General features: G+C 37.0%; 1 protein-coding gene across 3 annotated transcripts in view; it reads left to right on the forward strand.

Moving 5' to 3' along the window:
* Nucleotides 1-17,569, forward strand: part of SLC38A9 (solute carrier family 38 member 9) — an 85,264-nt gene that overhangs the window by 7,223 nt on the left and 60,472 nt on the right. For 2 of the 3 annotated variants that reach the window (XR_004056370.1, XM_010386470.1), the window contains exon 3: nucleotides 8,427-8,573. Coding sequence is in view for 1 of the 3 variants with exons in the window: in XM_010386470.1 (XP_010384772.1) it covers nucleotides 8,461-8,573 (113 nt within the window). In the remaining 2 variants the exon portion in view is untranslated. Of the gene's footprint in view, nucleotides 1-8,426; nucleotides 8,574-10,522; nucleotides 10,548-17,569 lie in introns of those variants that run through there. The other variant, XM_030927502.1, reaches the window with a different exon arrangement.

The following is a 17,569-nucleotide window of genomic DNA, read 5'->3' on the forward strand; positions in this document are numbered from 1 at the left end:
GGCTTGAGCCACCACGCCTGGCCCTAACTCCTCGTTTTTAAGGCAGACATCAGAGTATACTGGAAATAGCATTTAGAATCAAAGTGACCTGGTTTCAGTCACAAATATGGTTTTATTAGCTTAGTGATTTAGGACAAGTTACTTCTCTGAGCTTCAATTGCTTTCCTTCTTTCCCTTCCTGCCTGCCTGCTTGCTTTCCTTCCTTCCTTCCTTCCTTCCTTCCTTCCTTCCTTCCTTCCTTCCTTCCTTCCTTCCTTCCTTCCTTCCTTCCTTCCCTCCCTCCCTCCCTCCCTCCCTCCTTCCTTCCTTTCTTTCTTTCTTTCTTTTGTGATATGAAGGTAATACCCATTTCCCAAATTCTAAGGATTAGTTGGATTTAAACAATAACATGTAAAACATTAGGCCAGTATTAGGCATTCAATAAATAAATGTTAGTTCAGTCTCCCACTATCTTGTATTAACTTGTCTTTTTCTCTCAATTTTCCTTCATAAATGACACCAAGTTTTGTCTTTTTGATATCCTTTAGTGCTGTCTTGTTTATGGCAGTTCAATAATTCTGTTATATGAAGGTCAACCTTTTTATTTTTCTTACCTTGCTGAGTTTGCTCACTTTATACTAAAGGCATGTAGATATGTCAGCTGATTTTGTTCAGGCCGCTAAGTTAAGCTGATACATATTTTTTCTTTTTCTTTTAAAAAAAGTTTCTTCTTGTATGTCCTTCCAATGAGTAATTTTTCTAGTTTTAAACAGCCAAATTCATAATAAAAAGTGATAGTTATGTTTATTGAATATTCACTGTGTTCCAGGCACATTATATGTATTATCTCATTTTCATCTGAAACCCTGTAAGACTAGTGATTTTATTATTTCCAAAACCCATGAATCTTAGGGAATTTAAGTAAGTTGCCCAAAGTTGCACAGTTAATGAATGGCAGAGCCAAGATTCACATCCAGGCAATCTTACTTGTGAGCTGTCAACCACCACATACTACTTGATAGCACCAGAATAGCCTAAATCTCAAATTACCCAGTGTGTATAATTCAAACAAATTAATGCTTTGTGGTACTTTCTGAAAGTGCTTTTATCCGTTGTTGGAGATTTAGGAGTGATAAGGTTCTGGCTACGTATCAATATTAAAATTTTTCTCTGACATTTCTTAACAATTATATAGATTGCTGTTCTTCCCTACAATATAAAACTTTTATTAACCTTCATTAAGTTCAAAAATAATAATAGCAAACTTTTATACAGTTTGGTAAGTGGTTGACATTGTTCTAAATGCTTGTACTTACTAACTTATCTTTTTTTTTTTTTTAATTTCATGTGTTTTAGAGTTTCCTGAACAAGTTTTTCCCAAGTTCTATGTTATTCTTTTTGATGAAAGGATACTGGCTTCCCTACAATCATCTTTTCAACTTCTAAAATGTTTAATTTTTTGAATTGAGAGAATGCTTTAAAAATCTGTAAAGCTATAATACAATTCTAAATAGAACTTCTCTACAATATGTTCATTTCTTTCCTAGACTTTTAATTCTGGTGCTACACCCAGGTTAATTTAAAACATATTTTTTGTTGGTGTTGTATTTTATTTTATTTTTTGAGACAAGGTCTCACTTTTCTGCCCAGACTGGACTGCAGTGGTGTGATCATAGGTCACTGAGACCTCAAACCCTCTTGCTCCAACTGTCCTCCCACCTCAGCCTCCTGAGCAGCTGGGACTATAGGCAAGCACCACCATGCCTGGCTAATATATATATAAAATTTTGTAGAGATACGGTCTTGCCGTGTTGCCAGGGTTGGTCTTGACTCTGAATCTCCTGGCCTCAAAGGGTCCTCCTGCCTTAGCCTCCCGAGGTACTGGGATTACAGGAATGAGCCACCATGCCAGGCCCATTTATATACAATGTTTTCATTTATTACATCTGAGGAATCATCTTTTCAAGTTAATTAGTCAATTTGATAGTTTTAAACTAAGAAAATTTAACAGATTCCATCAATCCTAACTTCATTCCATCTTAATGTCATAAATTAGAAGGTTAATTTTGAAAAATTCTGCCTTTTAGTTTTAAAACTTAAGACCAAACAAGTCAACTGAATTGTTAATCAGTTTTATTATGTAAAGGAAGGAAGAGAAAGAGCAGGCTTTTGTTTTTTGCTTCTCAACTATTTTAATGAAATTAACAGTAATGAGTAACTTTATCTCAGTTGGTCCTATCTTAGTGTGATTTTCGTAACAATTATTGAATAATATACTTTATAGTCAAGAACATTTTTATGCTACAGATTTTCGAATGTGTATAATACAGTATATGAATCTATGTCTCAAAGAGTCAGCTTATTTATTCTTTTTAGCTTAAAAGAATAAATTTTGCACTGATCTATTACTAAGCTAATTTGACAGCTAGAGCTAGCAGTTGGTGTAGATTTGAGCTAAAGGTGAAATGAAGAACTGAAAATGGGAATTGGTTATTAGCATCCTACTATGTTTTATTATTCAAGTGATTTAGGACAAGTTACTTGACTTCTCTAGGCTTCATAAATGATTTTTTTTTTTTAACTTTATTGAGGGTAGGGATCATGACTTAAATTTTTTTTTCTGTGTTTTTCAATACCTCAGTATATTGTAGGGACTTGCTGAGAACTTGTTGAATGAATATATTGTTCAGGGTTTACCATTACTCAGTATTTTAGTTGTCACATCATAAAATAGATCATCATTTTTACCATCACACTGCCTTCATAAGATATAGAAATGAAGTCCTTCTTGTTTGGAAATAGTGGTATTTTGGTTTTACTTTTTTTTAAGTTACTGTTGTAAGGTACTACTTTAATATTTTTATTTAACTTTGTTTGTCTTTAGTAGGACTAAGTTAAAGAGATCTTTGACTTGCTTAAACGTTGGGCAGAAAAGCAGAAGAGAAAAGGGAAGTGGAAATCAAAGCAACAGAGAAAAGAAAATGCACATATTTGGGAAATAGAACATGTTGCCAACATCTGTATCACATAATAATCAGTGGCAGGTTGACATCATTTGCCTAGATGTTCTTTACTGAAGAAGAATTTTTTCACCTAAAAAAGGAAAACCCTCGGCCGGGCGCGGTGGCTCAAGCCTGTAATCCCAGCACTTTGGGAGGCCGAGACGGGCGGATCATGAGGTCAGGAGATCGAGACCATCCTGGCTAACACGGTGAAACCCCGTCTCTACTAAAAAATACAAAAAAAAAAAAAAAAAACTAGCCGGGCGTGGTGGCGGGCGCCTGTAGTCCCAGCTACTCGGGAGGCTGAGGCAGGAGAATGGCGTGAACCCGGGAGGCGGAGCTTGCAGTGAGCTGAGATCCGGCCACTGCACTCCAGCCTGGGCAACAGAGCGAGACTCCGTCTCAAAAAAAAAAAAAAAAAAAAAAGGAAAACCCTCAAGAGGCTGCCTATTTAAAAAAAAAAAAAAAAAAAAAAAAAAAAGAGCAAGTATTTTCATTTGGTTTTTGATGGGAATAATACATTTGAACATTTATTTTCCTATTACAAAGTACTAAATGAGGTCAGACATGGTGGCTCATGCCTTTAATCCTAGCATTTTGGAAAGCTGAGGCAAAAAGATGACTTGAGATCAGGAGTTCAAGACCAGCCTGGACAACATAGTAAAACCCCGTCTCTACAAGAAAAAAAAAAAAAAAATTAGCCAGGCATGGTGGTGCACACTTGTAGTCTTAGCTACTTGGGAGGCTGAGGTGGGAGGATCACTGAAGCCCAAGAGGTCACGGCTGCAGTGAGCCATGATCATGTCACTGTACTCCAGCCTGGGTGACAGAGTGAGAACCTGTCTCAAAAAAAAAAAAAAAAAAAAAAAAATGCTAAATGTAATATGTGTAATCTCATTTAATCCTCAAACATTAATTTTTTTTAATTTTGAAGATGCAGAGATAGTTTCATGGAGATTAAATGGTTAGTGCCAAGTTACACAGGTAGTGAGTGTTAGATACAGGATTTCCGATTCAAAAACTTTATTTTCTTCCTACTGTTTCATAAATGTTACATTTAGAAAATTAAGAAAAGTGGACATATGAGTCCATTAAACAAATATGGCAACAATAAAACTGTACTTGTTGTGTAGTCTGGGCAGTAACAAGAAACCGAAGAAGGTGAAAGATACAGGGGACTGAGAAAGAAATGGCAAGGATCAGGAAAGACAGCACACCATGGCGGTAAAGAGCACAGGCTCTGGATTTAGACTACCTCATTTTTAATTTCAACTCTGCCACTTACTAACTTTGTGATCAGTTACTTCTCTGCTGTGTATCCTTATCTATAAAATGAGGATAATAATAGTAACTTACAGTGTAAGAAATAAAGCTACATCCTTTGCTTTTACATGTTAAGACCTATTTATTTCATCAGCATCCCTGACCTCTACCCACTGGGTGTCAGTAGCACTCCCTTTAATTCTAACAACAAGCTGGGTAAGGCCAGATTCCTTATTACCCTTTTCTACAACTCTTGACATGCTGTGTAGTGTAGAGTGTAGGGGGATAAGGATAGAAGCAGGGAGCTCCATTAGAATGCTGTTGTGGTAATCTTGGTAAGAAATGATAGTGATTAAATTCTGGATATATTTGAAGGAAAAGCCAATAAGATTTCCTAATGGGTTGAATGTAGACTGTGAGAAAAAGAAGTAATGAGTGATTCCAAGAATTTTGGCCTGAGCAGGTAGAAAGAGATTTTATCAACTGAAATAGGAAAACACTAGGTGGGGTAGTTTTGGGGGAAGAAAATCAGAAATCCCGTTTTGGACATGTTAGGTTTGAGTTGTCTGTTACATCTAGCTAAAGATGTTGAACAGGCAGTTGAATATACAAGTCTGAAATTCAAAAGAGAAGTTTAGGCTAGAGATATTAGCGTGGAAGTTGTCATTGCCTAAATCAACAGAACTTTCTACAATGATGGAAAAATGTTTATATCTATACTGTCTAATATGGTAGCCAATATGTGGATTTTGAGCACATCAAATATAGCTAGTGTGACTGAGGTACTGAATTTTTTTATTTTAGTTAATTTAAGTAGTCACATCTAACTAGTGGCTACTGTATTGGACAGCACAAGCTATGATAGTAAAACGATAAGACTGCATAAGATTACCAAGAGATCGAGGGTAGATCAAGACTGAACCTTGGAACTCTGCAACTGTAAAGGGATCTGAGAAATGAGAAAGCAGCAAAGGAGGCGGAGAAGTAGGAGGGACCAGTGAGGTAGGGAAAAAACCTGGAGATTTAGTGAATCCAGCTTCTCAAGGAGGAAAGAGATCTTTTTGGCAAATATTTCCAATAGGTCAAGTAAGTTAAGGACTGAGAAATAACCCTTGGGGTTACCAATATGGAGGTCTTTAGTGATCCAATAAGAACAGCTTCTGTATAGTGATAGGAAAGATATGATTAGCATAGGCTGAAGAAAGAATGAGAGGATCTTATTTATCTTGTGCTTTCTACTTTTTCCCACCTATTTTGTATTTTTTTCTCCTCTTTTGCCTTCCTTTAGTTCAGTTATTTTTTATCCTTCTTCTTTCCCCTCTACTAAATGTAAGGTTATACACTGCTTTCTATTAATAGTTACCTTAAAATAACAACATCAATGTGTGATGTTGATCTGGACAACATAAGGACCTTTGGACATTTTAATTCCAAGACCTTCATCTGACTTTTTTTTCCCCCTTTGGTCTGGAATTTTAATTTTTTTTCTTTTCGTTTTGTTTTGTTTGTTTTATTTTTTTGAGATGGGGTCTCACTCTGTGATGATCAGGCTGGAGTGCAGTGGTGCAATCTTGGCTCACTGCAACCTCTGCCTCCCTGGTTCAAGCGATTTTCCCACCACAGCCTCCCAAGAAGCTGGAATTACAGGTGCCCACCACCACGCCTGGCTAATTTTTATATTTTTAGTAGAGACGGTGTTTCACCATGTTAGCCATGCAGGTCTCAAACTCCTGACCTCAAGTGATTCGCCCACCTCGACCCCCTAAAGTGTTGGGATTACAGATGTGAGCCACCGTGCCCAGCCCTACTTATTTTTTTCAAACCCTATAATGTTTATTCCTTACATTCATTAAATTTCATAAATCTGTAGATAGGTACTTTTAATGGTCAGCCATTATCTCTACAGATATTACTTCTGTCTTCTTTCTTTCTGATTCTCCAATTACATGCTTGTTAGACTTTCTCATTCTATCTTCCATGTTTCTTAAACACCTTCCACATTTTCTGCCTTTTATTTTTCTCTCTCTGCCACATTCTAGGTAGTTTCTTCTGACTTATCTTCTATGTTATTAATTTTCTCTTCAACTTTTAAACTCATTCATTGAGTGTTGAATTTTGGCTCTTGAATTTTTTTTTCCTAAAAATTCACTCTGGTCCTTATTTAAACATACTAAGTCACTTTTTGAAAATGTCTACTTTTTCTGTTATTTATTTAAACACAGGAAATATTATTGTTTTACATTTTTATTCTGTTGATTTTTATAGTTGAAGTTCTTGTGGGTCTGTTTCTGCTTTTGTTTCTTGTTCTCACTCATAGTACTTTATTTCCTGATATGCTAGGTTATTTTTGACTCACTGTTTGTTGTCCTTAAATGATTGTTAGTAGGACTTCTTTAAGGCCTACGATGTGTCTTCACAGGAAAGATTTACATTTGCTTCTATTGGTTACCTAGAAGTGCTACCAAGCAGGTTAATCTTAAATTACATTCATAGCTTTCAGTGTTCCTTGCAAATTCTCATGAGGTGCAGTTTATGGTAATAAAAAAGCTCATACACACATATGATGTGGTCAGTAGTTGGGGTGTTTTTTTTATTTATTTTTTTGAGATGGAGCCTCGCTGTGTTGCCCAGGCTGGAGTACAGTGGTGCGATCTTGGCTCACTGCAGCCTCCACCTCCTGAGTTCAAGCTATTCTCCTGCCTCAGCCTGCCAAGTAACTGGGATTACAGGAGCATGCCACCATTCCTGGCTATTTTTCTCTATTTTTGGTAGAGATGGGGTTTCATCATGTAGGCCATACTGGTTTTAAACTCCTGAACTCGGCCGGGCGCGGTGGCTCAAGCCTGTAATCCCAGCACTTTGGGAGGCCGAGACGGGCAGATCACGAGGTCAGGAGATCGAGACCATCCTGGCTAACCCGGTGAAACCCCGTCTCTACTAAAAAATAAAATAAAAAATTAGCCGGGCGAGGTGGCGGGCGCCTGTAGTCCCAGCTACTCGGGAGGCTGAGGCAGGAGAATGGCGTAAACCCGGGAGGCGGAGCTTGCAGTGAGCTGAGATCCGGCCACTGCACTCCAGCCTGGGCGACAGAGCGAGACTCCGTCTCAAATAAATAAATAAATAAATAAAAAATAAACTCCTGAACTCAAGTGACCCACCCACCTTGGCTTCCCAAAGTGCTGGGATTACAGGCATGAGCCTACCCCACCCGGCCAGTTTGTTTGGTTTTTTTTGTCGTTTTTTGTTTGCTTGTTTTGAGACAGGGTCTCACTCCATCACCCAGGTGGCTGGAGTACAGTGGCACAATCATAGCCCACTGTAGCCTCCAAATCCTGAGTTTAAGCAGTCCTCCCACTTCAGCCTCAGCCTCCAAAGTAGCTGAGACTATAGGCATGTGCCACCACCCCCAGCTACTTTTGTTTGTTTTTTAGTGGGGATGAGGTTGTGCCATTTTTGCCCAGGCTAATCTCAAATTCCCAGCCTCAAGCGATCTACCTCAGCCTCTCAAAATGCTAGGATTATAGGTGTGAGACACTATAGCCTCTGGTCCATTTTAAGAAGACTTCTTTGTAGTTCCCTTATGAGGGAATAAGCTACTTTTACTTCTTGTAAACCCTACTCTGATAGCAGAGGTCTTTATAGTTCCAGCTGTATTGTGGTGGAGAAGTGGGGAAAGGGGATGATTTCTTATTATAATCATTCCCTACTTTGGATGGACACTGGGCTTTGACTTCTGTTTCCCAAATACTACACAAGGCTTTGAAAACCTCAGCCCGAAGCAAATAGCCTCCAGGCAGCAGCAGTTTCCTTCAGTCATTTTCCTCTCTTGGTTCTTTAACTTCACCTACAAATGGCCTGATTTTCCTTACTATTTTTGATGCTTTTAAAAGTATTTTATTCAGTATTTTTAGTTTTTTTCCTGCAGGAAAAATGAGTCCAAATAGCCTAATCTGTTTTATTACTGAAAATGAATTGCCCCACTTACTTTTTAGTAAGCTGAAAAATAAGAAATAACTTCATTTAAGGTTAGCAAGTTTCTGGTACATATATCAGGCATATACCTCATTAAGATATCTTCAGCAAATTCCAGTATTTTTCCAGTTTCTTATTCTTGAATATTTATTATTTATGGATAATAAAATATTTTAAAATTAAACTAAATTATTTATCTTCTTTGTGTAGGACTAACTTCTTCAGTGCTTAGAGTGTGAGAAAAATGGCAAATATGAATAGTGATTCTAGGCATCTTGGCACCTCTAAGGTAGATCATGAAAGAGATCCTGGACCTATGAATATCCAGTTTGAGCCGTCAGATCTAAGATCCAAAAGGTAAGCATTTAAAATAAAACACTTATTTCATAATTAGGGTCTTTAATGATTAAAATACATCTAATTATAACCAAACATGTATAGATTTTATTATAAAATATCTAATTTCTTACAGGATTTGTGTGTATACATGTGGAGAGAAGTAAATAGGAATACTATATACTGGTTTATGTTTGATTTTTTTTCCCCCCATTAAACTCAACATCTCTGTTGGGGGAGGGGTTGTGGTCACTTTACAAAGTAAGATACATTAATATAATTCATTTAACAAATATGTATTGATTACCCACTTTGTGCAAGGTAATATGCTAAGTGCTTGAGGTAGAAGAGTAAAAGTAGTAGAAAATCTTTACCTTCATCGAGGTAAAATTTCAGAAGATAGTTTAAAATAATTTGAGTTTAAATTTTATTTCATTGTATACCTGTAAAACCCAAAAGAATCCATGAAGAAATTATAAACAGTAAGAGAATTCAATAAAGTAGCTGCTTACAAAACAGGCAAAAATAAATAGACTGCCAATGAGAAAATGGAAGAAAAAATAAAATACATAGAAATGGTCTTATCATGAATGTAAAATCTATATGAGAGAAACTAAAATGCTTCTGACATAAAATGAGATTTAGTGTATTTCATAAAATCTGAGATGCTACTGATTATAAATTGCATTTTTGAAAAAATTTAACACTAAGGAAAACTTCTGCCCATACCTCTGATGCAATAACCTCTTAGGACTTAGAGTTTTTGTTTTGTATTTACTGAAAGAACTCTTGGGCCACACGTGGTGTCTCATGCCTGTAATCCCAACACTTTGGGAGGCTGAGATGGGTGGATCACTTGAGACCAAGAGTTCAAGACTAGCCTGGCCAACATGGCAAAACCCCATATCTACTAAAAGTGCAAAAATTAGCTGGGTGTGGTGGTGCACACCTGTAATCCCAGCTATTTGGGAGACTGAGGCATGATAATCACTTGAACCTGGGAGGCAGAGGTTGCAGTGAGCCAAGATCGTACACTGCACTCTAGCCTGGTAACAGAGCAAGACTCTGTCAGGAAAGGAAAGGGGAAAGGGGAAAGGGAAAAGGGGAAAGGGAGAAGGGACAACTTTTGGACTTATGTGATATTTTATCCTATATTTCTTGTGCAGTTATAAAAATGAAAATAGAAACAAAGTATATTGATTAAGGTATTACTGACACCTCACATTTAGAATATGATTCTTCTGAATTATTTTTTGATGTAAAGTCATCAAAATAGGTGTTTTCCCCACCCACACACAGAATTGTCCATTAAGAACAATTCTTAAAAGTGCCATTAAGAACCCTGGTGCTATAACATTTCCTGAAAAGATTTTCTTCCAGGTCACTGACATTTAAGTTCTGATGCTTGCACTTTCCTGATCTTACCAGAAGATGTCACAAAAGGTTTTCTAACAACAACATGACTCATCTATCTTCCTCAAATGGTCTTTTAATGGTTTGTCTAACGTGACCAGGGATGGCAGTTACCTGTCATGCCATCAGGAATAACTACTATTATATTGTCACTTGCTGACAGTGATTTTTTTTTTTTTTTTTTTGAGACAGAGTCTTGCTCTGTAGCCTGCACTGTAATGTGGTGCAATCATGGCTTGCTGTAGCCTTGATCTGGGCTCAAACAATCCTTCCACTTCAGCCTCCTGAGTAGCTGGGACTACAGGTGCATACCACTGTGCCCAGCTAATTTTTTAGAAATTTTATTTTGTAGAGAAGGGGTCTTGCTATGTTACCAGGGTGGTCTTGAACTCCTGGGCTCAAGCAATTTGTCCATCTCAGCCTCCCAAGTAGCTGGGACTACAGGTGCATACCACTGCACCAGGCTAATCAAAAATTTTTTTTTTTGCAGAGATGGCATCTCACTTATTGACTGGGCTGGTCTTGAACTCGTGGGCTCAAGCAAGCCTGCCACCTTAGCCTCCCAAAGTGTTCGGATTACAGGTGTGAGTTACCACGCCTGACTCTGGCAGTGATGAAAAGGTGTTCTAGATTATGAGATTCATCCTTACTTAGAAGTGTTTAAATGTGTATATTAGAATCAGTAAAATATGATGTAATAAAAAGAATAAAATGAGGCATATTCTGCTCTCATTGGGAAGACTCTGAAGATGTCATAGTCTTCAAATTTTAATCCATAAATTTAATGTGATTTTCCCCCTAAAATGCCAGCAGCCTATTCCAAAGTTTATATGGATCAGTAATTTCACTTCTAAGCATTAATTCACTTTGTCAAAAATGATATGTGCACAAGGTAGTGTAATGCAGTATTTTTCATAATAGTAAAGATTAAAAGCAATCAAAATTTCTTTTCTTACAGGATTGGATAAATAAGTTGTGGCACATTTATACAATGGAATATTTTTCCTCTATTAAAAAGAAGGAGGTGGCCTTATTACATGTCAAAATGGAACAAGTCTTCAACATATTTTGTTAAGTGAAAAACTGAAGTAGAGAGCAGTATGTATAGTATGCCACCATTTGGGTAAAAATAAATTAATATGATATGTATAAATGAAATTTTGAGTAGTAAACAGGAAACTGTAAGATGGTTGCCCCCTCAGAGGGAAACTGAGTGCTTTAGGCGGGATGGTGTGGCAGATACTGTAAGGTAGACACGCAACAATAGTTCAGCAACCCTACCTATTCGTTAATGTCAACAGAATCCTTATTTTTTTGAGCCACAGTGGGTCTTCATCCAGGAGATGAAAGATGGTTGGTTTAAGCTAATCTTGATAATTCTATTTTCATTCCCACATACTTAATTTTTCAGTTTTTCTTGCAACTAGAGGTGGAAATGTGAAATTTATCACATGAGAAATTTATCATTGTCATTTATAGTGGCCATCAGAAAAGATAATGAAATAAAAATTTCAATTCTTACTTATATATTCCAATGTCAGTAAATATAAGCACTAATGAATGCTGACTTGAATGCTCAGGGTTTTCCTGAAACTTCTAAATTCTATGATAAATAATTGACTACTGTGACAACAGAACATAAGTCATTAAAGTGCATTCCATTACAGTAAGTTGGCAGGAGTTCAAACAGTTCTCCGTAAATTTGTTCGACTGGGTAGATTAAATGGCAATATATTTTCTATAATGAAACTTGTTGAAATGAGAGGGAATCAGCTATTTACAATCATGGCATAACTACCTAGGTAAGCATGTTTTAAGAAAGGCAAATACAGAGACTTAGCAGTACTAAATGCTAATTTGCTTGTGGAAAAATTTGTTTAGGAAAACAAACTAATGAAAAAAACATGTGAGTACCTTAAAACTTTGTTATTTTTGTTAAAATATGGATTACTTCACATTACATATATAAATAAAACTCATCTACACTGAGGGAAAATTATCTTCCATTTGAAGAACCAGATTAGGACAACTATTTCCAAAACTGTAGTCATTTTAGTGTTACCTTATGACTTTGGCAATATCTTCAGTAGTACCTGTATGATATAAGTGAATGTTTCTTCAAAAATCTACTTTTTAAAATTAGGGTTAATTTAGCCTCAACACAGATTTGTAAAACGATGGATTTGAAGTGTTGTTTATGCTTTTTTTCTAATACGCATTGCATTAAATACGAACTAGTTTAAAAACCCTTTATTCTTATGCTACTTACAATCGTTTTACATATTACCATACTTTGAGAAACTGTCTTTGGCTGTCAATATGTCAAGTATATATTTAGATTACTTATCTTCAGTTTAGCTTGTGGTTTTCTATCTCTTCCACTAGGTGGCAATAAAATCACATAATTTTAATAACTGCTTTGGACTGAAAGTATGATGGTTCTGCTTATCCTTTTAGTGGAACTGGGGTGTAACTAAACTTACGTGGAGGAAGGAGCTTGTTGTTATAGGGGAACAATATATGTCAAATCATTTGGGGGTCTTTTTCAAACTATGCAGGCCTACTTTTTATTCTGCATACCTCCCCTCCCCCACCAATTTTCCCTCTGGTTTGGGGTGGAATAAGGAAGATGAGTGGAGGGACAGAAAGGTTTAGAAGTCTCCTATCCTGATATATGTGCTACACTCCATTAGCAAGCACCAGTCTAAGAGGTTATTTTCCTGTTTTTCCCAGACTTTCTGGTAGCCAAAGATAGAACCTGATTTTCAGTATTGCTTGATATTGCTGCATATTCAGGATTGCTGCTGCTCTCGGACTATGCCCTGGGGAAGTTGACCATCCAGTTAGCCTACACACAGATTGTGAAATAGTTAATTTGTTTTTGAGCTTCTCCTGTTTTTCAGTCTTCTCTATCTCTGTTTCCTCTTCTTCCATTTTCCCCAGGGCCTAGGGATTTCATATCCTTCTCTGTATGCCCAGTATTACCCAGGGCAGGAATTCACTCAGACTTAACCCCTTAGGCAATTCTTTGTAAACCATATTTTTCTTCTGGCCCTTATTCACCAATACTTATCTGTCCTATTCCCGCCAGGGTTCTGTTGTCAGCTTGGTATTATAATGGAAAACAATTGGATATATCAGAGACCTAGTCTATTACATTTCCATGGCTATTTGCATTTTAACATGGAGAATCCAGTAAATATGAAATCCTAACCAAAAGTTTCAAGATTTTTCTAACTGAGAACATTTCAGGTGTTCTGATAAGCCAGTGGATACAGGCAGCATTCCTACTGCCCTTCAAACAACCTAGGTATGCTGCGGCACTCTTTTTTGGAATGTCTTCTAGTGTGTACATCTGTAAATTGGTCTTTCTGTTTCACCTGTCACTAATACTGTCACTGTAGAGCAGCCTAAATTGACTCTTTTTGGTACTTGAGGTCTTAGGAGACAGGAAGAAGAAAAAATATATAAGGGCAAAGGTTTTGAGAGAATAAAAGGATTCTGATGGGATTGGAAATAAGATCCCAGTCTAACAAGTTTATATTTAGATTTAAGACATCTCTAACTCCGCATCTCAGATTGTCCTCTTAGCACTTAACAAAAAGACAGTTCCTTTGGGGAATCTAGTACATCTAGTAAAAGGATATTTACTAAGGCAAAGTGAAGAGTTTATCTATTAATAGGTAAAGGTAGATAGATCCTGACCCAGTGACAGTGATTGGAAGTAATTGAGGCTTGGTGGTTTCATAGCTGGGATTATACAGATGTTCAACAAAAGACAGAAAAGTAGTTTTCCCAGGAGGGGTGGTTTCCAGAACCGCATAAATTATATTTTGAGGAACTTGATATCAGTGTTAAACAGAGAGATTAGGACCTTGGTCATTCATCAGTGGCTAGTGCTGATGGCCAACTTGCTAGTTGTATTACTTTTATACCCTTCTCCATCCTCTTTCCCTTCCATTCTCTCACACTTGGGCCTCCCTCTCTTCTCTCCAACTTTCCACTGTTACTTTTCCTCAAAGGAACTGTCTAAACACTTGAAGAGTGTTTAGCAAATCCTGACCTTAGAGTCAGGGATGCCTTAATCTAAATACAGGCAAGACACAGTGGCTTACACCTGTAATCCCAGCACTTTGGGAGGCTGAGGCAGGTGGATTGCTTGAGGCCAGAAGTTTGAGACCAGCCTGGGCAACATATAGCGAGACCTATGCAAAACTTAGCAAATCTCTACAAAAAAAAAAAAAAAAAAAAAAAATCTAAATACAAATTTTGTTAGACTGGGATCTTATTCCTAGTCCCGTTAGAATCCTTTTTTTCTTTCATATTCATTGTCCTTATATATTTTTCTTTCTTCCTCTCTTTTCAGATAGTTTTGTTTACTTAATTGCCCTTTTGTATCCATAACTGCTTGCCTGAGTGGCTTCTTTCTTTCCTAGATCATTCTGTTCTAATTGATTTTACTATTTGTTTACTTGCCTGGAAGCTGGTCTTGCTTTATCATCTTGTCTCTTTCTCTCATTATTATTATGATGCTCCTCCACTTATTTTGGGGTGTTCCTGATAAACCCATCGTAAGCCAAAATATCCTAAGTTCAAAATGCATTTAATACCCAGATAAAACCATCATAAAGTAAAAAATCTTAAGTTGAACTGCTGTAACTTGGGGACTGTATTAGAGAAGCCTGAAGAAAGAGGGAGCCTCGTTGGGTTTGACTGGTACTCTTTAGGGCCAAATCAAAAGTGTGAGTTTTTTGGAGGAAATAATATGAAGGGTTGGGCTAGCATTGTTCTCTGTTTGCTCAATATTGTAACACATCCAATATTGTGACACATATATATTTAGTCAAAAGCATTTTAGTGCAATAGTATAATCATACTGTAAAAGCAGTGAAACCAATTGCAAGTGTATAACAAGAGATTTGAAACTTCTTTTAACAAACAGACTTAAAACTAAATATTATTGAATTGATGGAGGCACATGAAAAGCAAGGGTCTTGTTACAGCTCAGTGACTGACTATAGGCCAAATATAAGGAATTTGTGTAAAAATTACACATGGAGATCATGCATCTTTGGCTTGCCTGATTTTTTTTTTAGTCTCATTCTGAAATTGTTCCCGAAGTCTATTACTTTTCTATGCCTTCTTTTAGTATTTCTTCTTTCAATCTGTTCTCTATTCCCTTGTCACAAGATACTTTTTCCAAGTTGTCTTAAGTATTAGAAGATAAATGAATGCCTCAACATTTTAAGTTAGGAGATATGTTTTCTATAAAATAATATTGGGAATTGTTTCGGTGCTATACTTATAAAAAGGCCTGGTTCATTTGCAAGAACATCATGCTTCCTTATTTTTTCTACTTCTGTAGTTTATAGTTTATCTTGGTATATTATCACTACTTCAACTAAGGTTATTTTTATCTTTGTTTAGTGTATACAGATCTGACCTGATATTACTTATTCTAACACTAGCTTTTTAAAATAACACTAGTTTTTATTTATGTCTATCAAAACTTCTGCTTTTTTATTTACCTATACTTCATATACAGAATGGCTTCTAGTTTTATTTCTCTTAAATTATCTTATTAATTTCAAATAGAGGCAAGCATTGGTCTTCTTTATTATGTCTTTGAGTGTAGCTATGCCTGGGAATTTACATATTAAAATACAATTTCATTATGTTACTTTCATTTGTTTCTCTTTTATATTATAGTAAGAGTTATTTTTATTTTTTAATCATTATGCCTCTGGGTAGTTATGTATTTTCTATTAAGGCCAGTAAATGGGATATTAAAAATAATTGCTTAAAGAGGTCATGCCCTCGGGCCGGGCGTGGTGGCTCACACCTGTAATCCCAGCACTTTGGGAGGCAGAGGCAGGCAGATCACGAGGTCAGGAGATCGAGACCATCCTGGCTAACACGGTGAAACCCCATCTCTACTAAAAATACAAAAAAATTAGCCGGGCGTGGTGGCGGGCGCCGGTAGTCCCAGCTACTCAGGAGGCTGAGGCAGGAGAATGGTGTGAACCTGGGAGGCAGAGCTTGCAGTGAGCTGAGATTGGGTCACTGCACTCCAGCCTGGGCAACAGAGAGAGACTCTGTCTCAAAAAAAAAAAAAAAAAGAGATCATACCCTCATTCATACATTGCTGATGGGATTGAAACATGGTACAAAGACAAGGATGCCCTCCCTCACTACTCCTATTCAACATGGTATGGAAGTTCTGGCCAGAGCAATCAGGCAAGAGAAAGAAATAAAGGTCATTCAAATAGGAAGAGAGGAAGTCAAACTATCCCTGTTTGCAGATGACATGATCCTATATCTAAAAAACCCTATTATCTCAGCCCAAAAGCTTCTTAAGCTGATAAGCAACTTCAACCAAGTCTCAGGATACAAAATCAATGTGCAAAAATTGCTAGTATTCCTATACACCAACAACAGTCAAGCCAAGAGCCAAATCTCAAATGAACTCCCATTCACAGTTGCTACAAAAAATATAATACCAGCCGGTGCAGTGGCTCACGCCTGTAATCCCAGCACTTTGGGAAGCCAAGGCGGGCAGATCACAAGGTCAGGAGTTTGAGACCATCCTAGCTAACATAGTGAAACATCGTCTCTGCTAAAAATATAAAAAATTAGCCGGACATGGTGGCACGCACCTCTAGTCCCTGCTACTCAAGAGGTTGAGGCAGGAGAATCACTTGAACCCAAGAGGTGGAGGTTGCAGTGAGCCGAGATCGTGCCACTGCCCTCCAGCCTGGGCGACAGTGAGACTCCATCTCAAAATAATAAAGTAAAAAATAAAATAAAATAAAATAAAATACCTAGGAATACAGCTAACAAGGGAAGTGAAAGATCTCTACAAGGAGAACTACAAACCACTGCTCAAAGAAATCAGAGATGACACAAATGGAAAAGCATTCCATGCTCATAGATGGAAGAACCAATATCATTAAAATGGTCATACTGCCCAAAGCAATTTATGGATTCAATGCTATTTCCATTAAACTATCATTGATATTCTTCACAGAACTAGAAAAAACTTTAAAAAATACATATGGAGCCAAAAAGGAGCCCGAATAGCTAAGGCAGTCTTAAGCAAAGAAAAAAAAAACAAAGCTGGAGGCATCATGCTGTCCAACTTCAAATTATACTACAGGAGTACAGTAACCAAAACAGCATGGTACTGATATAAGAACAGACACATAGACCAGTGGAACAGGATAGAGAACCCGTACACCTGCAACTATCTGATCTTCAACAAACCTGACAAAAACAAGCAATGGGGAAATATTCCCTATTGAATAAATGGTGCTGAGATAACTGAGTAGCCATTTACAGAAAATTGAAACTGGACCCTTTCCTTAACCGTATACAAAAATTAAGATGGATTAAAGACTTAAATATAAAACCTAAAACTATAAAAACCCTGGAAGACAACCTAGGCAGTACCTTTCAGGACATAGGCAGAGGCAAAGATTTCATGACAGAGATGCCCAAAATATTGCCAAAAAGCAAAAATTGACAAATGGGACCTAATGAAACTAGAGCTTCTGCACAGCAAAATAAACTATCAATAGAGTAAACAGACAACCTACAGAGTGGAA

This window comes from Rhinopithecus roxellana, chromosome 3, assembly GCF_007565055.1.
Source record: "Rhinopithecus roxellana isolate Shanxi Qingling chromosome 3, ASM756505v1, whole genome shotgun sequence".
Lineage (NCBI taxonomy): Eukaryota > Metazoa > Chordata > Mammalia > Primates > Cercopithecidae > Rhinopithecus > Rhinopithecus roxellana.